The sequence below is a fragment of the Pempheris klunzingeri genome, chromosome 17 (assembly GCF_042242105.1).
Source record: "Pempheris klunzingeri isolate RE-2024b chromosome 17, fPemKlu1.hap1, whole genome shotgun sequence".
Lineage (NCBI taxonomy): Eukaryota > Metazoa > Chordata > Actinopteri > Acropomatiformes > Pempheridae > Pempheris > Pempheris klunzingeri.
The window spans coordinates 10,975,718-10,999,524 of record NC_092028.1 but is presented as its reverse complement, the minus strand read 5'-3'; the positions used below and the strand labels follow the sequence as shown (position 1 = coordinate 10,999,524).

General features: G+C 40.3%; 2 protein-coding genes across 3 annotated transcripts; one reads left to right on the top strand and one right to left on the bottom strand.

Moving 5' to 3' along the window:
• Nucleotides 1–1,884: 1,884 nt before the first annotated feature.
• On the top strand, nucleotides 1,885–18,350 carry gucy2ca (guanylate cyclase 2Ca). The gene is made up of 27 exons (XM_070847440.1): nucleotides 1,885–2,565; nucleotides 3,762–3,874; nucleotides 4,422–4,489; nucleotides 5,362–5,583; nucleotides 5,685–5,803; nucleotides 6,146–6,245; nucleotides 7,147–7,258; nucleotides 7,360–7,504; nucleotides 8,696–8,781; nucleotides 8,863–8,980; nucleotides 9,579–9,660; nucleotides 9,886–9,979; nucleotides 11,978–12,040; nucleotides 12,137–12,208; nucleotides 12,403–12,507; nucleotides 13,384–13,470; nucleotides 13,680–13,812; nucleotides 13,909–14,046; nucleotides 14,309–14,397; nucleotides 14,554–14,645; nucleotides 14,954–15,112; nucleotides 16,308–16,500; nucleotides 16,600–16,774; nucleotides 16,967–17,065; nucleotides 17,184–17,278; nucleotides 17,456–17,532; nucleotides 17,828–18,350. The coding sequence occupies exons 1-27, from the start codon at nucleotides 2,346–2,348 to the stop codon at nucleotides 18,027–18,029; spliced, it is 3,258 nt and encodes a 1,085-aa protein (XP_070703541.1). The 5' UTR covers nucleotides 1,885–2,345; the 3' UTR covers nucleotides 18,030–18,350.
• Nucleotides 18,351–18,943: 593 nt separating this feature from the next.
• On the bottom strand, nucleotides 18,944–22,699 carry LOC139216349 (tumor necrosis factor receptor superfamily member 13C-like). Of its 2 annotated transcripts, XR_011585566.1 has the most exons (4): nucleotides 22,273–22,699; nucleotides 21,888–22,064; nucleotides 19,773–20,141; nucleotides 18,944–19,698 (listed from the first exon to the last, which is right to left on the bottom strand). XR_011585566.1 is itself a non-coding variant. In XM_070847441.1 (3 exons), exons 1-3 carry the CDS (start codon nucleotides 22,397–22,399, stop codon nucleotides 19,837–19,839), a joined length of 609 nt encoding a protein of 202 aa, XP_070703542.1. In that variant the 5' UTR covers nucleotides 22,400–22,699; the 3' UTR covers nucleotides 18,944–19,836. The 2 variants fall into 2 exon arrangements, 1 of the variants encoding a protein (XP_070703542.1); XM_070847441.1 differs by having other exon boundaries at nucleotides 18,944–20,141.
• Nucleotides 22,700–23,807: the final 1,108 nt, after the last annotated feature.

The window sequence follows — 23,807 nt, the reverse complement described above, 5'->3', positions numbered from 1 at the left end:
TTTATAATGAAACAGCAGATCAAAATATCTAAAAGTACTTTGAATAAAGTATTAACATTGTGTGTAGTAATAAATGATTCCACCAAAAATCCAATATTAGCTTACATGGATTACATTGCATACACAGAGCTACACAATGAGAGAAGGACTGAGAAAGACATTTCTTTCTCATCAATGAATGAACCTTAATGCAACCTGTAACATGTTGTAATATCATCTCAGAGAATGTGTCTTTTCAAGAACTGCTTTAAGAGGTGCAACAGCGAATCAAATTGTTAAATCGTCAAAATCGGGAAAACATTCAGAGATTTTCTTGTTCAAGCTTCTCAAATATGAAAATGTGCTTAAACTGTCTGTGACTGGCAAGACTAACTAGATTTTGAAAGTGTTCAACTGAAAATATCCCATCTCTCCCTCCAGGCTTTCCAAAGACAATGAGGAGACCAGCCACCGCCATCGTGGCTCTGCCACAGGGTCTTTCATTTGTTCTGTGCACACCTGCTGATTGACAGCCTCTGTTAGCTTTCAAATCAAATAAGCTACTCCAGTAAATGCCACAGATAAACACACAAGCAAATAGTCATCATCCATGTAATATTACTTTTAGCTCATAGTTACTGATCACTCAGCCCAGAGGCTTTGTGCTCACTAAACGACACACATTTGAGAAAGGTGGCTCTCTCTCATGTGCTATGCTGGGTGACTCATGATGGTCTTTCGCATCGCCATGGTCATCTGACATCTCCACTCTGGTTAGGAAAGCAAAAATGTCTCTATTAAGGAACCTCAAGAAAGCAGAATGCCAAGTTCTTGTAAACATTTACAGAGGACCAACAGAAAACATCCTGACCAGAGATATCAGAAATTGACATTGAATGTGCACAGCCCAGGGCAGGAGGGTGATCAAGACCACCCAGAACATCGTTGGTACCCATCTACTGAATGTTGGAGAGGTGCCTGCACAGAGCCCAAAGGATATTCAAAGACCATACCCACCTCAGACACACTCTGTTCACCCTGCTGCTGTTTGGCAAGAGATCAAGAAGCTGTGCTATCACCAGACAACAGAGCACCATCCCTCCTGAACTACAACTAGAAGTACCTATAACTTCAACTTGCAGTTCACAAACATGTGTAGAACTACAAAAAGGAGATTTGTTGATTTGTTGATTATAAGAACAATTTAGAATACCTTTTATTATTTAAGATAGCTGTTAATCAGACTATGATTGGTTAGATTATGACCTGAATCCTCTTGCACCCAAATAAATATAAACAATTCTATTTGCAGTCTACACTTTTGATTTGGTTTAGAGTTCTATTATAAAGATTAAAGCAGGTTTTCTCAAAATGAAGTGACAGTGGTTTATGAGTAGTTTGGCCAAGACTTTTATAGGCTTAATCCACCATGCTTTTATAGCAGACAATATTTATCAGCTCCACACAAGCCTTCACTTTTATGGCCTACAGTAACCTTTGCCCCTCTCACAATGCCAGCTTCCCCCACCTCTGCTTCGAACCAAAGTCTTCAGAACATACCAGATTGTGCAAAAAAGGCAAATTATTTGCTGCACTGATTCCACTGTTCACATCAACAACAAATGTTTTTTTTGCTGGCAGTATACAATTAGTCTGCTATTGTCAAATGAACAGACAACAAAGACACTGAGGGTTTATTCTTTTCCCTTACTTAGGCTACTACAGACAGGTGTCAGGTGGCAATGGACAATTGGGAATAAGCTTTGATGTTATTCAGACAGCAGATCAGGCAAGTCTAAACTCCATGTTTACAAATAGGATGAATTATGATCTCAATAAGCGTCTAAGTGAAGCATCAGTCCAGATGGATTGTGGGAGTCTTTGCTGGCTTACCCTCCCCCTGGCTGGTGCACTGACTGTCACTCGACAGTTGTTCATTAACATATAGAGGATAGGTAGACCAGCCCGTACCAAGGTGGAGGATTATTGATCTCAGGCTTTTCCTGGAGGAACAACTGGTGTGAAGACTGCATTTCTTGTCTTAAATCAACTAAAAGTTTACTAAAAGTGGCTGGGTGCCAGATCGCAGACAAGAATTCATTTTTTTTCTCTTATTTTTTCTCTTATTTCTCTGGATGCTGGGCAGTGAATCAAGAGACAGCGTGACTTCTGCTTAGTCACTGAAGAGTCCTCTTCACTTCTGGTTTTGGATTTAAGTCGTCAATGGAGAGGATCTTTTCAGGTGGACAAATGTAAAAGATTTGCTTTCAACGTTGTGTTTATCTGAACAGAGTTGTATATTATTTGACATGTAGAAACTGGAAAAGACTTAAGAGACAAATTGTGAGGGAAAAAGGAAAATCTCAATGATCAAGATGTACATCTCACTCAGTTTACCTTATCTGGGAGTGTTGATAATGACGGTGGTTGGCAACAAGATGCTGGATGACTGTTTGAAAGTGCACCGACAATACACCATGAATGTTGTGCTGCTGGAGGACAACACTTATGCGTGGAGTCAGCCGTTTGTGCAGGCGGCTGTGAAACGAGCCATTGAAGAGGACAGGCTGGAGAACATTGATAAAGGTATGGAACAATATCTCCTAGAAACAACTGAATGGACCTTGCAGATGATAAATGATAATTTGATATAATCTACAAAAAGTTGCTTTATAGGAGCCAATAAAAAAAAATGGGTGAAGGAATGACAAAAAAAAAAAAGCAATTTAAAGTTAAAACCTAACAAAACACAGAATCACGAATCAATCCTGGCTGTGAGATGAAGCCTGTGATATGGCTGAACATCATCAGAGGTGTCCTCGAAGTCAAGTTGTAGCAGCTCCTAGGAAACCATTAAAAACAGAGCACTACAAAGTCAGGATGGTTGTTTATGAATGTATGAACTAGTTTTGCCTGATCCTGTTGAGTAAGAATAGGCACAAGTTCACCAATGTTATGGAAATTACAAAATAATGTTAAGGGCTCAGTGCTGGGAATCCTTTGAAACATTTCAGTATTAGTGTTGATATGATACCTGATTTTGGTGCCAAAAACCATTTTTTCCACAAAATTCATTTTTTTTATTCAACGAAAACTTCAAATTTCTCTCATATCATTTGTCAAATTTAAACACAACCAGTCATACAATTATCTAAACAATAGACATAACTTATTTTGAGGCCAAGAAAGAACTTTCAAACTGAAAACATTTTGAAATTTTGATTAAATCAAGTACTTTACGATAAAAGAATAAATAAAAATTACTAAGGCTCTGACCAGACAGTCAATGCCAGAGTCAATAGTTAGACCTACCTTTTTAATATTTAGTAACATAGACACATTGTGGTTGGTCCTAAAAGTATCAAGGGTTGTTCTGATACCCAACCCTACAGGTGCACAGATGGAACCTCTAGTTATATACCCTTTATGTTTTGGCTGTTCTTGTGGCAGATGCATGAAGCAAAAAAGCATGTTTGATAACTCTGAAGAAACCATAGGAGATTTTTGGATATTGCCTATTGGTGGCTGGCTTTCTAATTAAAAAGATATTTTTAGGTTTAAGTTTGCTACTTTACAGAAATAATCGAAATTAAACACATTCTCACTCTCTCTTTGTAAATTTCAGCTGCTGCTGTAAATGCCATGTTTGTAGTTCTCTGTGGACGAATTAAAGGCTACATTTACACCAGTTGGTCATGAAGCCAGTCTAATCTCAACAGCCCAAAGAGATTAATGAGTCATTTTTAATATGAATAACTCTTATCTTCTTTCCATGACACAAGGTTTAAACTTCACTTTGACAGCCAACTACAACGGGTTTGACACCACCGGGTACAACCGGCAGGGCTGTGGGAGCAGCACCTGTGAGGGAGTGGCAATACTCAAGATGCTGCATGTGAGTGTGGTCAAGAGATGTCAAAAAATTAGATGTTTTAAGTGTTTGTTTCCGCGTACACATTATGGTCAAATTAACAAAGGGTTTTGGGGTAAAAACAGTTGAAGTGAAGGGACACTGGAAGGCTTAGAGATGCTACTAATGACCGCTTACAAACCCAAAGTTTCCGATGTGGGAGTGTGAATCTCCTAGCTCTAACGTTTGTCTTCCTTTATGATTTCAAAAATCTTTTTTGAAGCTACTGTCAAAAGGTGTAGAACCCAAGGGATTAAGCCTATGTTCACAGTGAATGCTGTGGCTCAGTGTACAGCGATAACAAGTTCCCTATTTGTAGTTAGTATCATCCATAGATTACGTTGCTCCATGACAGGATGGTTATCAAGTAGTTAAATGTAAAAATATAAATGAAGCATTTAGGTAAATTATTTGCAGGACATTACAAAAGACTGATAGGAAAGAAAACTTCACACAGTTTCACACAGAGAGTGACGCACACATAAACCTTCTGTGATTGAGGAATAACTACAGGTACGGTCTCTTTTGGCAGAATAATGGTGATATTGGATGTGTCATGCTGGGGCCTTCCTGCACTTTTGCCACCTTCCAGTTAGTGGAGTGAGTATGACTCTATTCCAGAGTTATTCTAGTTTTGTATTTTTCATTAGTTTTTATTTCTGTTTAGCTTTTATTGTTTGAAAATGTTTAGTTTTAGTTTTGCTTTTATTAGTTTAAGTCAGGGGTGTCCAAACTTTTTTCACTGAGGGCCACATACAGAAAAACATACAAAGGGCTGGGCCACTCACTAGAAGTGAGCTATATTGCTTTTTTAATCCACTAGAGGTGATGTACATCGCCTCACCTCTAGCACCAGCATCAGCATCAGCATCAACATCAGAGAGGGAAGCTTGAAATAGTCTGTGCTAGAGCCCTGGTGCTCGAATCAACAGTCTTACCTCCACTTTCTTTCCCCTCGGCGGACACCGTAGAGGCCATTCCTTTGCGCTCACCTGTCCCAGCTGGAGCCCCGTCCGTCGTACCTCCACCCAGCTCCTCCCATTTTAGTCCCATCATGCCAACTGCATCTGGCACAGCTTCAGAAACATCCCGTCGTGGTGCTCTTTAGACTGCTAACATCAAGCAGCTCCTCCGTAATGCAAAAGTGATCGTCATTAGTTATTAGCTGTACATTTTTAGAATTTTCCTGCGGGCCAATGAAAATTGGACCACGGGCCGCAGTTGGCCCACGGACTGTAGTTTGGACACCCCTGGTTTAAGTGTTAGTTTTGAGGTTTTTTTAATTACAATATGGGGAATGTTTGTAAGAGGCACTTTGTAAAAGCCACTGACTGTTTCAGTCAACTTTTTTCACTGCTAGTTTTAGTTTTTAGTTTAGTCTCAGTCAACTATAATTGCCATGCTCTGTTCCTCTTTAATCATGTGCCATTCAACAACTGTTTGATCGATTATCATCCCGTTATCTGCCTCAGCGATGAAATTGGCCTGAACCTGAGCATTCCCATCATCTCAGCCGGGAGCTTCGGCCTCTCATGTGACTATAAGCCCAAACTGACTCGAATTCTGCCTCCAGCACGCAAGATCTCAGACTTCTTCCTCAACTTTATGAAGGAAACCTTACTATTTAAGCAGGAGGTTTGGAAGCAATTCTATGTCTACAAGAAGTCCACCAATGTAACCGAGGACTGCTTCTGGTGAGACAACACAGACAACAGTTCATCCGAATGACCTCTGTAGCTTCACTCACCCTCCAGCAGGTGCCAGTTTTTGTTTAACGTCCTTATTTTTGCCACAGGTACATCAACGCATTAGAAGCAGCCTCTGCCAACTTTGCCACATCTACAAACAGAGAGATGCTGCGTGGGGAGGCTGAGCTGATGGCGGCTCTCAATGCTAACAATAGGCACAGCAACAGTGGGTATTTTTGAGTTACATCTCGGTGCATGGAGCATTTCTTCTGTGTCAATCCTTCAACAAAGTGATCCTGACCAAAGGACTATGTTAACCTAAAACAGTTTGAATTCATGTTAGTGATGTAGATTAATGAATGGTCTGTTGATGTGAAGTATCTCAACAAGTATTACACAGATTGATCAAATTATGTTAAGACATTCATGACAATCTGACAACCTGAATTGTTATGTAGATAGTAACATTGAAATACTGTATCATGTGCTTGAAAAGACTTGTGTTAAATGTGCTTGACAGCTCAAACACCATCCTTCCTGTTATAGTCAAACTGCTTTATTATTTCAGTTATCATCATGTGTGGGAGCCCTGATGACGTTGTGTCAATAAAGGAAAAGGTGGGCAAAATTGATGAGGACATCATGTTCCTTCTCCTTGATATTTACAAGTAAGCCTGTCTATGATTTTACGATTTTGCCCACACACTGTAACCATGAAGCTTCATGAGTCGTATCAGTGTATGATATAGAGCAGGGGTGTCCAAACTACGGCCCGTGGGCCAACTGCGGCCCGTGGTCCAATTTTCATTGGCCCGCAGGAAATTCTAAAAATGTATTGTAATACGACCCACACATGGAACTTGCGATGGACTGTGTTGTACTTCTTAGTCTCACCGCTAGGTGGAGTAACTGTCTTGAACGAGGCAGCTTCTCTATAAAATGAGTAATCGAAGAAGAAATTTGCTACAGGTGACCCAAAATGGCAGAATTAAGGAAACGTAAGAGAGCAAGTGAGTGTAGAAAGTTTCAGACGCGGTGTGCGATGAGAGCACAGCTAATAACTAATGACGATCACTTTTGCATTACGGAGGAGCTGCTTGATGTTAGCAGTCTAAAGAGCACCACGACAGGATGTTTCTGAAGCTGTGCCAGATGCAGTTGGCATGATGGGACTAAAATGGGAGGAACTGGGTGGAGGTACGACGGATGGGGCTCCAGCTGGGACAGGTGAGCGCAGAGGAATGGCCTCTACGGTGTCCGCCGAGGGGCAAGAAAGTGGAGGTAAGACTGTTGATACGAGCACTAGGGCTCTAGCGCAGACTATTTCAAGCTTCCCTCTCTGATGCTGATGCTGATGCTGGTGCTAGAGGTGAGGCGATGTACATCACCTCTAGTGGATTAAAAAAGCAATATAGCTCACTTCTAGTGAGTTTGTATGTTTTTCTGTATGTGGCCCTCAGTGAAAAAAGTTTGGACACCCCTGATATAGAGAAATCAGAATACACTGTAACAACTCTAGAGATGTGACATTTTGAATGTGTAAAAGTAACACCTTTTAACTTCCTCCAGCCCTGAGTATTATGTCAACACTACATCCAGTAAGACTATGGAAGATGTACTGGTTATCACTCTGCCACAAAGGAACTACACCTATGGATCAAACGCAACATACAACGACACGGTGAGAACCTCCGCACCCAAACAAGACTGTGCAGGGAAACAGCTCTGAGTGCTTGTATAATTCTTTGAGTCTTCTTTTCTGCCTTTCCATCTAATGGCCAGATAAATGACTATGTGGCTGGCTATCATGATGGAGCTCTGCTGTTTGGCAAAGTGCTCAGAGAGAGGATGCTGATTCAGCAAGATAAAATGAGAGCCGCTGATGTGCCCCTGAGTGACAACCCATTTGGAAATATCTCCTTTTACGGTGCGTATGATCAGTGACGACTCTAGGTTAGCAACAGGATGCAGGAATACAACACAAAAGATATTCAAAAAACACAACCAAACCCAGACATCAGGCTTAATACCTTATCTACAGCACTTTGTCTGGGTTGTAGGTAAGGAAGGCAGAGACTGTATGGATGTACTGATGGATCAGGTCGTCAAAACAAAGGAAAACAATTATTTTATGGCCTACTTCTGCACAAATTTACAGTTTAGAGCAATGACCAGCCGAACTGGAACAGAAAAACACATCAAAACAGGGTGGCGTTGATATAACTGTTGTAGCTTTATATTTACTGTATGTATTGGATAAAGCCACAGATCATGAAGATTGTATTCTAGTTTATCTGGAGTTTATCTAGGGTTTTCACTGACTTGTGTTAGTAAAAACAGTTTGAGGTGGTTATGCACGTCGTAACACAGCAAATACAAATTTTGAAAGATGTTGATTACTTTGGATTCTTTGCAAAACATTAAGTGTGTGTGTGACGGGGTCCAGGTCTGGCCATGTGAGACGAGATGAAAAGCAAGCTCAGAAATGCACTGCACATCCAAATTGACACAGTCCTTTTCATGACTATCCAGGATTTCTTTGTTTGTTTGCTGGTTTGATTTTCAGACAACATTGCCTGTTTCAAAAGGCAACTCTGAAAACTCTGCTAATAAATGTCCTTGAAGGGAAGTTTTCAAACATGCTCCCTGATTTCAATTGGAATACTGTAAAATTTCTATGATGCTTACAGTTTAGTTAGCAGATTAATTGGTTAATCAATTTGATTGATAGCTGTTGGTTGATGGTTGCAGCTTCTCAAATGTGATACTTTGCGGCCTTTTCCTGGTCTTGTGAATTGAATACCTTTGGGGTTTGGACTGTCTGTCAGCAATAAAAAGCTTTTGGTTAATTGATAATGAGAAGAATCACAGGTCTACTAATAGTTCCTATTTAGGTTGGTGTCAAGTGTTTCTGACGAAATAATATTTATTTGTTCTTAGCTTTTTCAAAATCTTTAAAATCCAAAGCAAAAGCATGAAGGCCACTTTTTTAGTGGCAATTTTTTTAGACATATTTCGCAACAAACAATTTGTAGCTTATCCAACTTAAACCAGGAGATGATTTATTTGCTTTGTGTGTGTGTGTGTGTGTGTGTGTGTGTGTGTTTGCATCAAGCAGGTATGGCAGGACACTATGTGCTCGATGAGTACGGTGACAGAGACGTTAACTTCTCTATACTCTACACATCAACTAGGACTGGCAAGGTGAGACTACTGTCCATTCAGCAGTTTAACACAGTCAGTGTGAACACTTTATTTTTATACTTTGCCTCTGTCTCCCTCCAGTATGAAACCCTGTTACTGTTTGACACATCGAAAAATAAAACCATAGCGACAGACAAGAACCCTGCCCTGTACTGGAAAGATAATTGCCTGCCTAATGACGTGCCAGAAAATTCAGACGGTAATACACACACACACAAACTGACCTCACACCATAGTTTTTGTTTGTGTGAGTGTGATGTAGAGTCCCTGCTGCAAGGTCAAGAAGCTTTGGCTATACAAACAATAAACATTATTAAAGTCTGCAGATTTGATTGAGAGATATAGTGTGATTTCACAGTCTTTATTCCGTATATGGTATCTGGTATGTGCATTTAGGGGGTGTGATTTATGGTTGTGTTTACTTGGTGTTTGTGCCTGCTTTGTGGAGGCTTATCTAAAGCAAATCAGACCTTGGAAAGCATGATCTAGGCAGCCCCTTATCTTGACACAGGAGGATGTGGATGATTATGTTGCATTCCTTTACCTTTAAACAAAGAGTGGCTCGGGGAAGACAAGGACAGAGACAGCAGATTTGGCTGGGGGTTACGCTGTCTGTACCTAGAATTGGCTTAGCGTCTTCCCACGCTTCCATGGTGCCTGTTACACAACTGATCTTTTTGTAATAAACCTATTTTAATGCAACAAGTCGTTGTCAGCGGACGTTTCCTTTCATCATCTGCACATCATCGGTACCTGAGGAGTCACAACAGCCGTAAATGGCATTTTTGTGTTTCCAGGTTTAAATCCGCAGGATTGGATTGTGATCATTCTGAGTGTCAGTGTTGTCGTGGTGACAGCCATCGCTCTCATCTTCTACAGGTAAAGAGCAAATACATTAAACAGCTGTATCACACATGCTAAATCGAGACCTTTAGCATCAGTAAAGCTTATTTTGAGAGCTCTTACTGGGGTGTAAATTATCAGCGACAAAACGGAGGCTTTAATGGAGGAACAATAATGTGACTGGATGCGCTCTGAAAGCAAGAGTTATCCCATGTGCTTATTGTGTGTGGATTTACTGTATGTGTGTATAAATAATGTTAGGCAGAACAGGAAAGAACGTCATATCCAGAAGAGGTGGTCTCACATCGAACCGCATTTGATTGGTCCACTGGATGAGAAGGAAGTCTCTCTGAAGGTAAACGGCCTCATCACTCAACATGTTATTTTCAGTTTATGCACTAATGATAAGTAACTTAAACTATGATTGGAAGTTTGACTTTGTTGTTAATAACAAAATTGCAGGCCTATTATTTGCATAGGATCCCCCATTGCTCATTCACACATACAATACCGTTTTGTAACAATAGGCTCCCAATAGTTGAGCTAAAATATAACAGGGCTTACTAATTCATGTGATTCCTGTCCAGGCCTTTTGTTGCTCAGTCTCACTTACAAATTTTAGAGTTCCCCTGATTTTTGGAGGTACTCCAGGTATGTTTTAAATGTGCTACTATGCTTAGCATATTTTGACACTGCCGTCTTGATTGATTGACATTCGATACCCATTTTCACAACAGAACACACGTATGGTTTGGTCACCACACCACTTGCAAATTGTTGTGGTGTCCTCAGTAAGCCAGGTTGTTACTGGTTACAGCAGCTGTGTTGTTTGTTGTGCAGCATTATTGTGCGTTTTTTTTAACGCGTGTATGAAATCATGTCAACATTAATTAATCGTGCTGGGCTATTCTGTGTTATTACTGACTTAAAGAGCACCTTGCAGGTTGGAGACCCAATCCAATCAATGTGTAGGAAAATGATCTAGGAACCAGATATTCATAAAAAAAAAAAAAATACTCACATATTCCCTACAGTGACTTTGGGCATCGTTTTTGGGAGAGAATTTTACTTCCACAAACCCAAAGTGACGTAACTTATGGGAGAGCGGTAGATTTAAACAATAGTAATGAATTGATCTAAAGCTAATGTTGATACTGAGGAGGTTGGAAATATTTATTCATACAACTATGACAGACCACAGTCAGTATAATTCTGAGCCTGTTAGGTGTCCAAGAGTCCAGGAACAGACTATGGTTAGAGGGAATAACGGTCAGAGAGGAGAAAATGAGTTGTGGTGTGAGGAGAACCAGTGGAGAACTGGGCAGGTGTCTGCATGAGTGATTAGCATTCGCTTATAGATCAATAAAGCCACACGCATGTATCTATATAGCTATAGCTAATGCTGTGTTCATATCACTACATTGTAAAGTTTGCTATCATGTGCTATCAGTTTGCTATAGCAAAGTTAGCATTGGCTATCTAATAGGGGTGTTGATACTTATCTATAACAGAAAGTAAGATGCTACTGTCAGCTTGTATCGCAATGCCTGATATAACTCTACACCTATGTTACATTTTATGGTGCTCTACCATTACAGCGAGAGGGGAGAGAGAGAGAGAGAGAGAGAGAGTGCTGCCTAACCACAATTACTTTGTGTCACACACTGCATTACTGAAATCATTGTGCTGACAAATTTGGAACTTAGCAAAAGGTAGACAAACAGACTTATGGTGCACAGTAAGTCTGATGACCACCATCTGCTGCCGTGGCAGAACCAGATCCTCCTGCTCCCGATGAAGCCACTGAAGCAGCAGCTTCCAGTCTTAAAACTCCATCATATCACCAGGAAGATAATCCTCCAGTCTAAAATGACTGCCACAAATAAATGCACAAAACGCATCCAGGCACAAAGCTAGCAGCTTTCCTCCTTGTCATGACAGATTCGAGGTTGTGAAACCTACACAAACACAATGATTTACCTTGATGTTACATGGTAAAATGCAATTAAACCCACCAACTCAGTGAAACGCAACCTCAGACTCATTACCACCTACTACAGCAGTGGACAGAGACTCCCTTTACGTCATATGATGCGCTGTTAAAAAAAAAGTGTTTTAGGCGCTTTGGGGAAAACAGCCACTTTCTTGCCCGTATGTCCTGTAAAACATCTTAAATCCTGCATCACCATTTGAAATTCTCATTTTCAGACAAGGTCAAGTATAAATGTCAGTTAGATTATGAATATGAGTAGTGAGTAGTAAAATGAAATCATATGAAAAAAGAGTATAGTACTCTAGTATGCTGTCAGTTTATTGAAAATGCAATGTTTGATTTGTTCATGTATATAACCAGATTGAGGAAGATAAGAGGAAGAATAGCACATACTTCCGCCACCGAGGCCGCTATGACAGAAAGGTACCAACACTCCAACTTCCAGAAATCAATATTTAGTCATTAAAAGGACAAAATTAAATGATGGTCATGTATTTTTGTATTCTCTGCATTCTTCAGCCTGTCATTTTGAAAGAGCTGAAGCAATCAGACGGAGACTTCACTGAGAACCAGAGGATTGAGCTGAACACTGTAAGACGCCTCTGCATTATGCCTCAGAGTTTATATAAATTCAGTACACTCTACTCTTATGTTTAATATGGTGCATTTAAATCATCCTGTGTGTGTATATGTGTGTGTGTGTGTGTGTGTGTTTTCTGTCTTACATTCCTGTCCCTCCTGATCCTTGCTGTCACCTTCTCCTCGACTCCATGTTTCCATTTCAGCTGTTGCGTATTGACTACTACAACCTGACTAAGTTCTATGGCACGGTGAAGTTTGAGTATGGTGTGTTTGGAGTATTTGAGCTCTGTCAGAGGGGCTCCCTTAGGGTAAGAGCAGACCAACACTCTCACAGTCCCACTGTCTTACACTTTCCCTGCATATCAGAGCCTGCTGCTGCTTCATCTATCTATATATTGTGCGAGGAAATGTGCTTTTAGCAGACAAGACGTTGGACTATTTATCACAGACATCTTTAACCATTACAGTTATATTTTCATTTTGTTTGTTTTAGAGTTGTAGATCTCAAAAACATGTTGGCAAAATTCAGAAAGTAATATTAATAAGTGATTTATTTCTTGTGGAGATCCACACATTTCATTAACATTGCAAAATAACAGCTTTTTGAACTTTTGCACTACTTAGTCATGACCTACGGCACTGTCTTGAGCTGACATGTATATGTATGTATGCATATGTATGCATACGTACAACTTAGTAAGAACTTAGTAACTTAGTAAGAACTTAGTAACTTCTTAGCAGTATTTGTGGAGGTGTTAAAACTATGTGTTTAATCTAGTATTTTTCTATCTTCTTATCTGCATTCTATTTAATGTCTGCCTTTAAGTGCCTTTTAGTGCTTCTGCGTGTGACGGACACGACTATCTAGTTCAATGTTGATCGAACTTCTCTTCATGTGACATGACTACAATACGGACATACATGTTGTTTATGACAGAGTTCAGTGGCCTCCTTTTTCACTGCTCACAATGACTTTACTGTTCATTTGATAAGCCATGAACCCACAGTTTAAAGAGCACTAATACTGAGTGCATGAATGCACGTAATAACACACACACACGTGTATATGCACAGTCTAGTTAAGTGTTTAAGTGTTTCACAGTTCCATTACCTGAGTACAGCCCATAATCAGAGTGGAAAAAGTGATCAAATATGAACCTCTTTATCTGTTTTCTTTTTCCCAGTATATTCTGAATGACAAGATCTCCTACCCTGATGAAACCTTCATGGACATGGAGTTTAAGATATCAGTCATGTATGACATAGCAAAGGTATTATTTGTTACAAAAGTTTATTGTTGTTGTTATGTAATCAGTTTTCTCAGTCCTACTATTTTACTCACTCTACCTCACTTATGGTATAGACTTTAGACTTAGACTTTAGACTTTTCTTTATTTTCTATATTTCAAGGAGAGTAGGTTGACACAACAAATAAGAACGTTTTACAACCATCCTGCTCAATGATGTCCTCCTGCTTTAGGGCATGTCATATCTCCACTCCAGTAACATTGAGGTACATGGTCGCCTCAAGTCCACCAACTGCGTTGTTGACAACCGCATGGTGGTCAAGATCACTGATTTTGGCTGTCACACCATCCTTAAGCCAGGCAGAGGTGAGATGATCAAGTTCTTCCTCATCACTGAGGGCAATTATTGATCTAAACACTAAGAATACCAGCTACTCAGCCTCCCCTCTCCTCTCCTCTTAGATGTGTGGATGGCCCCAGAGCATCTTCGTAAAGATGGCGTGTCTCAAAAAGGCGATGTCTACAGCTATGCCATCATTGCTCATGAGATCATTATGAGGCGTGCCCCATTCTATTCACAGCTCTGCAATAATCCTGCAGGTAGCCTTGGATAATTCTGTGTACCATTAAACTGCAATAACCAAATTTTTTTTTATCAAATATGATTACATTTAAAGAGCTTTTTGAATAATTAAGCTATTAAGCCATCACTTTTGCAATAAAAATCTGTCAGTACAAGACAATTTACAGTAAAATGGGATATTTACGCAGTTTATACACATGCTGCACAGTAACTGCAGTGATCATTCTCAGCTCTGAGTTCTGCTTGCCGTGATAATCTTAATGTCATCCAATCCCTCAGAGAAAATCTACAGAGTGCAGTTTCCCAATGGGTCGGGCGTCTTCAGACCTGACCTCAACTTTGATGGTGCATCAGAGAAAGAGATTGAGGTAAGCGAGGACATACAGTAACATAGTCTGAGCCTGAGAGTTGATTTAGTAAAACTGCTTGGAATCAGTTGAATAAAATCAAGAATAAAGAAGGCCACACACTCCCTCCCTCTTTTTTATCTGTTTGTCCCTGTGTATGCTCATGAATGTGTGCAGCTGTACATGCTGATTAAAAACTGCTGGGATGAAGACCCAGATCGGAGACCAGATTTTAAGAAAATAGAGTTAAATCTGGGTAAGATCTTCAGGTACGTGAGCACCACACATTCATTTAGGCTGACTTTTAAGAATTTCTCTTTTTACAACTGGGAAAAGCACATTATCGTCTAAAATTTGGTGCTATATAAATCAAATGTATTTGACTTAACTGTAGTAAAAGTATCTTTGAATTCACATTAACTGTATCTCAGGAGCCCAAACTGTGAAACACAGGGATGACCATATTTTGCATGTTATCTCGTTCATCACTATAAAATCATCCCTGCTCCACTATACTCATAGATCATTAAACGATATGAATATTGACACAAATCTAATATATTTTCCTCTGACACAGTAACCTGCACAACCAAGCCAGCGAGACGTACATGGACAACCTGATCCGTCGCCTGCAAATGTACTCCAGGACTCTGGAGCATCTGGTGGAGGAGAGAACCTCTTTGTACAAAGCTGAGAGGGACAGAGCTGATCGCCTCAACTTTATGCTACTTCCTCGGTAGGTTTATACTGTATCTGCTGATATGTTACAGAGGGAAGCAGGAAGCCAGGGTGTGTTGTAAAGCTGCACTGATAAAAAATGTTTCTAATTTACTAAGGACCAAATTACAGTGTGTAATGTGAAAAGAATCACTTGTATTGACAAGCCCATAAAGATTTATCTCCCAAGTCTACAGTTTGCCCTAGACAGCATTATAATCTGTACTAGCTGATTGTTTAGTTTTAATGACAGAAAGTTAGTAACTAGCTGTTCAGCATTGGTAACACTAACTTTGGGTGTCCACCTTGAGACTGTGGTGATTGTATAGACAGTTCTGCTGCTGGGTTGAAGATGTGTTTGAAACATCTGTATTACATCCATATTTGAATCGGGTGTGTGGGAGTGAGGAGGAGACTTAAAACAGCTTCTGTCATGTTGGAACTAGTATAGGAGGGACTTGGGCCATTGCCACTTCTATGGTGTAGTAACTATGGGTGTAAAAGGAGGACAAAAGCACTCCTGTCAATGAGTAACAATAAACCTCTCAGAATGAATCAGACATAGCATTGTCTAGGACGCCTTGGCTTCCATAGAAGTTGAAGGTATATCTTGTCCAAGGGGTGAAGAAATTCAAGATTATCTATGACTTGTCTAAGCCGTCACCTAGATCCAACATATCTACTGACTTGAAGTGAAAATGAAAGAAAGGAAAAGAGTAGAAAGGTAGGTAGAACAAGAGCTATGCCCTTTATGTGTATATGAATGTGTATGCATGTGTGTGCATGCTGATGCATCATTCAGTAACATTTTTAGAGCCTCACGACTAAAAACATTTTTACAGTCACTATTATGATTGATTAAATTGGTTAACAAAGCCAAGTCAAATCAATTCTGTTTTTATATCCCTATATCAGACATCAAAACTTTGCTCAAGAGATATCACAATGTGCACAGCAAACGACTTGCTCTTTCCTTGGACCCTCAACTTAGTTAAGGAACTATTCCTTTAAAGTCTTCATTACATATGTTACATGAATCTGGACAGACATGGATGTAAACTGCAAAATGACTACAGCAAGGTGTAGTTTTATGTATGTTTGTTCTATTTCATCTTTTCAAGCTGTATTTGCATGTTCATGCAATATATCCTTCGTGTAAATCTAACTGACAACAATTAACATCGATATTTTCCACTATAACTGCATCTCCTCAGCCCAGTGGTACGTTCCCTGAAGGAGACGGGCAGAGTGGAACCAGAGCTGTTCGAGGAGGTGAGCATCTATTTCAGTGACATCGTGGGATTCACCACCCTCTGCCACTACAGCACTCCTATGGAGGTGGTTGACATGCTCAACAACATCTACAAGAACTTTGATAGCATCCTTGACCACCATGATGTCTACAAGGTACTTTAGTGTGACAGTCTGAATTTAGGCCCTATTTTCTTGTTTTCTAAATACAGATAATGTTCCTATCACTAAAGCTGTTTATCCATTGTCTCTCAGGTTGAGACAATAGGAGATGCATACATGGTTGCATCAGGTTTGCCTAAACGCAATGGCAACAGGCACGCTGTAGACATTGCCCACATGGCCCTGGACATCCTGGAATTTGTAGGGACTTTTGAGTTGCAGCACCTGCCTGGCATCCCTCTGTGGATACGTATTGGTGTGCATTCAGGTAACATAGTTTACTTTTATGCGGAATGTGGGAAATCAAATGTGTGAGAAGTGAGAAAATAAGATAATCTGAGAATGAAGGAGCCATGAGGAGATAAATGGGAGTGTAAAATCATTTCATTTGTTTTGTGTTTAACTCTTTCAAAATGAAAAATAAGACATTAATGCTTGTTTTACCTATATATGTGTGTAGGACCTTGTGCAGCAGGAGTGGTGGGGAACAAGATGCCTCGCTACTGTCTTTTTGGAGATACAGTCAACACTGCTTCACGCATGGAGTCCACAGGCCTGCGTAAGAGACAGCACATGTTTAAAATTGTCACAATAAGGCAGTTTAGGTACAACTTAATTTCTGCAGAGTTAAAAAAAAGCTGACGGTTTCATGATTCTTTCTCATGTTGTCTTTGCAGCTCTGAGAATTCACATCAGCCAGTCCACCATCAACATCCTACAGAGAACAGACTGCAAGTTTGAGTATGAAAAAAGAGGAGAGACGTACCTGAAGGTAAGCTCAGTTTGCTTTGGCTTTTATGTACTCATAATCTCCAGGCATTTGATGTAAATGCCTGGATATGAGTACTATCTGTACCATTATCTGTATGGTTTACCCTACATACTACAGATAGCGATTACTACTCTCATTTCCCGTGTGTGTCTGTGTCCGTATGTACTTGACCTACAGGGCAAAGGCAAAGAGATGACATACTGGTTAACGGGTGTGACTGGGGGAAAATACAACCTGCCGACACCACCAACAGCGTAAGCAAAACACCTAGAGAGACATTGTCTGGCCCCAAAATCCTTAAAATCCCCAAAGCCAATACAACAACAAATACTTTGTTAGAAAATTTGGGATTTGACATGACTATAATAAAATCTATATTTCTTTAGATGATATGTACAAAAAACCCACACTTCACGTGCATGGATTAATATAAAGTGTACTGTTGTTTTTGGTGAAACTGTAAAAGTTTGACAGGCTTCTGGTGTTTTTTTTTTAATCTTCCCACATTAGCATCCATAATCAAAAATAATCCTCATGTTACTGTAACAGGGAGAATTTCCAACGCCTTCAGCAGGACCTGGCAGAGATGATCGTGTCCAGGCTGGAGAAGCGCGGTGACAAGAGGGAGGGCTTCAAAAAGACCTTGTCCACCAAAGTCCGTCGGAGGGAGACCAACAGCAGCCTTCAGGGTGAGGGCTCGCCTGAGTACTTCCACCTGGCTGTGACTGATAACCCCAGTACCTACCTGTGATTACAGAGGAGCTTTCTGTACAATCGGCCAAGGAGTGTGTCATAGCTTATACCTGTCTGAATCAGCACTGTTGGGTTTCATCTGACAGCTCTGTTCATTTAAGGGCGTGGCAGTAAAGCAACCGTGGAACAAGCAGGCATGTGTAAAAATGAGACTTATATGTGGATACAATGATAAATATGCCTGCCACAGAGTCTCAGTTGTCTCTTTCTCCCTGAATACCCATCCCTATACCACATAAAATGTTCAACTGTTTATTAATCTAATTTTTCATGAAATGGAAAAAGTCACACACAGAAACTATTATACATCATTCAAGAAGTTTGTTATGTTTTGTTGTGGTGAAAGAAATGCTATAAAAAAAGCCCCTCCTCCTTTATTGTGTAGAAGGGACATATTTTCACGCTTTTTCTTTTTGAGGACATCACTGCAGCTGTGTTGTACTCTACACCATACACACCATTCATGGGAATAAGAAAGGAGCATGACCAAATGGCAAAACTGACCTCAAGAGTAGCATTGTGTGAAATGGGGCATCGGTATCACTGCCAGGCATAAGCGTGGAGGGGATGTTGCATTTGGTTGTGTGTGCGTGTGTGAATTTGGCCACCTGTCCGGAGCTAATCTCACATACTACTGTGCACATTTATGCCTGTATGCCTTGTCTGTTTTAATACCATCATGCTGACTCTTCACTCCTATTAACTCCTATTAGGGTCAGCAATCATCAACAACTTCAGCTTGACATCACGTAGCAAAAGGCATTTCCGACAATTGGCTACTGCTAAGAACAAGCAGTACCTAGTCTGTTGCAGGCCACATTTTGGCCTTTGTTGTGGCTCAGGAACTGTGGACAATGATAACTCATACACAGTTACTGTCACATCATGGATTTTAGCATGAGAATCCACGGTCGGCTCCAAAAGGAATCCAAATAATGATGGATAGTATTGAATGTACTCTACTTGACTTTCCTTTGAACAGTTCTCCATTTATATTTAGATGTTGCCTGTAGGAAGCTCAATAATTGAGAAAGTTTAGCAAAATTATTTACCATGTAAATAGCCTTTTCAGCTGCAAAGACAGTGAAGCTATATCCAGACAGCACTTAGCAGAGAACTGAGAATATTTCTCTTTCACATCACAACAATGCTACCTTGTTTTCAGCGCATCGGAAATATTTCAGTGGCAATTGTGGTTTTGTTTTATTAAATGATGTTTGAAAAATGGCACAAGATTCAGAGCAGTTTCTTTGTTTTGTCATTTAACAACACTAAAATACACAAAACAATAGAAAGTCTTATGTTGTATGATTGGACACCAATCTACACCAAAACACTTGTACTTTATCAAGCAGTGCAGAGAAATAAAACAACAGCTGTAGAAAAGTCAAGCATTCTTTAAAAACCATATAAACATGTCAGAAAATAAAAGTATCCAAAATCTGGATTAAAAACAGGGGAAAACTTGCCAGTCTGCAGTGAAGAACAGTTTTAAACAACACACAAACAATTACTTAGGTAACTTTTGCGGAGATTAAATAGACTTGAATTAATCTTGGAGAGTTATTCTAACCTTAATCATAATCATGACTTGCCTAACCTTAACCTAAACCCAGACCACTGTCCCAAAAAAAGCAGAGGGTAGCCCCCAACATTGAAGATAGCCCCTGCACGCGCGCGCGCGCGCACACACACACACACACACACACACACACACACACACACACACACACACACACACACACACACACACACACACACACACACACACACACACACACACACACACACACACACACACACCCCTACACAGTTTTAGTTGTAACTAAAGCAGTGCCACCCAGCTCTGTGGCAGGAAGTGGGATCCTGTGTTCCCTCATCATGCTACAAGCAGGCAGCCCTCCACCCCCCTCTGTTCCAACATGCTTTGCAGAGTCCCTGTAAGCGATGAAGCCCTCCTCCCACTTTGAGCCTGTTTGGCCACCAAGGTGAAAATGAGGACAAGCTGAGGGGGCCCTAGCTGCATGACTGTTTCTTTCCGGGGGCAGTGGGTAGATTATCACAGGTGGCTCTGTTTTCTGAAGAGGTTCCTGTTGCAGCCCGGCATCCTCTGCAACACGAACAAACAAACCATGAGTGCGTCACTGCATATTCAAATCTCACTGAACATTCAAATCTCACTGAACATTCAAATTGAATTAAATATCTTGTGTGTAAAAGGATCCCCTTTTACACACATTTAGATTTTACAACTAATTGAAGCTCTAAACACTGACATTGATCACAGTTACCATTTATTTTTAGTTATGAAAACCATTCAATATATAGTGGACAAAAGAGAAAAGGAAGCATTATGGTCTTATAATACAGAATACACTATGACCATCAAATGTCCTGTAACCACACACATCCAGTATACCAACATATTAAACCTCTACTGAAGGATCTAGGTCTAAAAATTAAAACCTGACCACCTTTGAAAAAAAAGACCTGAAAATAAAAAAAAACAAAAACCAAAATCAACCAGGATCATTTTACATCATAATTAAACCATCGATATTTACTGTTAAATATTACAAGCTAAACACCAAACTCTTGTATTCTATCACATGTAAAACAATGCTGTGTTTCACTATTACTACGATGACAAAGCTGAATACCTCCACTAGTCTAGTTTTTTACATTCCTGGTTGTCCTGTTGATGAAAGTCTATTGACAGACAATTTAATCAGACAAGGGCATGCAATTGAAGGTGAATCTAGTTTCTCCTCAGTAGTGTGATTTTTTAAAATCTTATTAAACTGGGTCAAGACTGCAGTCAAAACTGTAGTCATGATCATGCTGGCAAATTTTTATCTTGTACAAAAGCATAAAAGATCAAGCTTTTCAGCCTGATCCAGGCTTTTACCAGCACAGGGGGCATTGAAATGAGTTGCTGTTTATTAAGTATGTTTCACAAAGTAAAAAAAACACAGACATCGGCAGCTTTCAAATATTCATCTCTATGAATACAAGACGATGTCTCATACATAAGGGTGGTGTATGACTGAGCTAAAGCTATTCTTCTGTTAGGACCTGTCTGTCTTTTTGTCAGTTTGTGTTTTCAAGGTTGTATGGGGACCTAATTTGTTCTGGCTAACCAACGGATGTGTGTTGAGACCAGAATAGCTGGTAAGAGAGTGGGGCTGACCCATGGGACGGCTGAGAAGAAGAGAACAGAAACGGTGGAGTTTCTACTGTGATGAACGTCACACTTCATCACTTGCCTGCCTGCAACCCCACTTCCTCCACACTACTCTTAGATGCCTGCTCTACATGTCAGATCCCTCGTTGACACTAAGAGAATTGGCTAACACTGGATATACATTTAAAAAAAACTACATCTTGCTCTAATGTAGAATAAATAACAGGAGGGAGATTTATTTCAAGACATGAAGGATCGAGTATTATTTCTGAAATTATTATATCTGTGGCTTAAATTCCTTCACTTGACACATTGTAGCATCTGATGTGACTCTGTGTAGGACTATACTGTGACTAACATATGTCTTGCAGCTGCATCTATATGGACAGTTAACCCAGTTTAGATGCTAAAATCTTAATATTGACAGAATAAAGGCACAAATAGCTGATTGTAAATGCCAATATTTTAAAATGAATTGCTCTAAAGCTTCTGAGACAGCATTTCAACCATCATGTGACCCTCAAACAATCCAGAAAAGCGAGGCCTTAAAGAATGCTGAAGAAATGCTCTTTTCAGCTGTGCTGGGATATGTGTGGCTATTATGTAGAATCAATTCAAAACTCACTGAAACAAAAATACTGTCATATAATCATCAATGTCAGTTGTCCTTACCTAGGGTGTTGCTGCGCCTAGTCGGTCGTCTGTATATGATAAGCCAGAAAGCCAGAGCCAGGATGGACCCCAATATGGCCAGCACCACAAAGATCCACAGAGACAGACTCAGCACCATCACTGAGTCGGCCTGAGCAGCAGAGGCCGTAACTCTCAACTGCATCGATACAGCTGGCTCTGAGTGAAACAGATTGAACTACATGTTGACTACAACACCTTACATTCTCAACAGCTGTAAAACACAAGTTAATAAATAAAAAAAGTACAAAGCTAAAACAAGGTCAAAATAGGTTTTGAGAATAACAGCAGGCTTTGACAGACCAACTCTGCTCAGGAGAGATTAAAAAAAAAGATAAACTGTCCAGAGAGGTTCAGTTAAACTCACCTGTTGGTGGGTCAGGTTCAGGTTCAGGATCAGGTTCAGGTTCAGGTGTGATATCCGTCCAGACGACCAAACATTCGGTGACGAGGCTGTCCCATTTAGTGCCAGGGGGACAGTTCTTCTTGGCCATGGCTGAAGTGGACTGAGCAATGTGGAGACCCGTTCCTGTATTACTCTCCTCTATACTTGTGTGTAACACAAACAAACCAAAAAATGTGGCAAAAAACTGAGAGCTGCAAGAGAGCCTAACAGATGTTTCACTTCCTCCATTTCACAGGAAAGGGTACGGCTGCGTTCTAATAGTATGCCTTACCTCATTTTCTAAATCTCAGTGGAAAACATTGTGAGGTCAAGGAAAGATGTGACAGAGAATCCATAAGGACTTAGTAAAAAATCTAGTGCCGGCGCCACTACCACCACTTGAGCGAAGGGATGAACATGGAGGTAATCTTTACAGGGACAGAGTGGTAGCAGAGGTGTCAGCCCCAAACCAGCGGCTGTCACCTCTGCAACACCAGGACAATTTTGTACAGTGAATGAATAATTAAGGAACTTCACGTCTACATTTTTGTTTGCACATTAACACATCCAGAACAAATGTTGTTTCTCATGTTTATTACACTGGATCTTTCTGTGAGAGATGCAAGGACCATGGGCTGCAAAGGAAACACTAAAATCATTAACTCTCTGTAAAAACCAACAGCAAAGGGGCTTCCAGCTTGTCAAAGAAGTTGTGCTACAACTTATCTTCACTTCAACCATTTTGAAAGTTCAGAACATAAAAGTATATTAAATGTTATGGCATGAGAGAAAAATGCTTAATTATTACTTCCTTTCCTTTCCTAAAGGATGGGACAGTCCTGTGTGTCCAATGCTGAAGGAGATGATAAAGGAAGCACTGAACCACCCTTCCTTGGTATTTAGATAACTCTGGTTATAAGGTGTTATCATGGCTAAAACATAAATATGTCCAGGTTGTTTCACTAAGTTAGGAACCTTTCTCAGCAAGAAGGAGTATTTGAATGCAACCAAAGTCTCCCTGGGGGTGCAGAAAGAGAGAGAGAGAGAGAGAGAGAGAGAGAGAGAGAAAGAAAGAGATATTTTGTGTTTCTGTTTCAAAAACAAAGAGATCTTGACTTTCAACTTTCTCAGTTCTACAGGACAGGCTTCAAAAACATCAAATCGCGATTCAAAAAACCCCAGTATAATTAGTCCCAGTATAATTAAAGTGAGAACGGTGTACGCATTCTTGGCACAAAGTCAAGTGCATTCTCAGTGGGTTTTGGACTCTGCCAAGGCTGCCCCTTGTCACCGATCCTGTTTGTGATTCATGGACAGGATCTCAAGGTACAGCCAAGGTGAGGAGAGTGTCCGGTTTGGAGATTGCATCTCTGCTTTTTGCAGATGATGTGGCTCTGTTGGCTTCCTCAGACCGTGACCTGTGAAGTGGTCGGGATGAGAGTCAGCACCTCTAGTCTCTAGGTCAACACCTCTAAGAGGCCATGGTTCACTGCTGGTGGATTTTTCTTCTGGGTTGG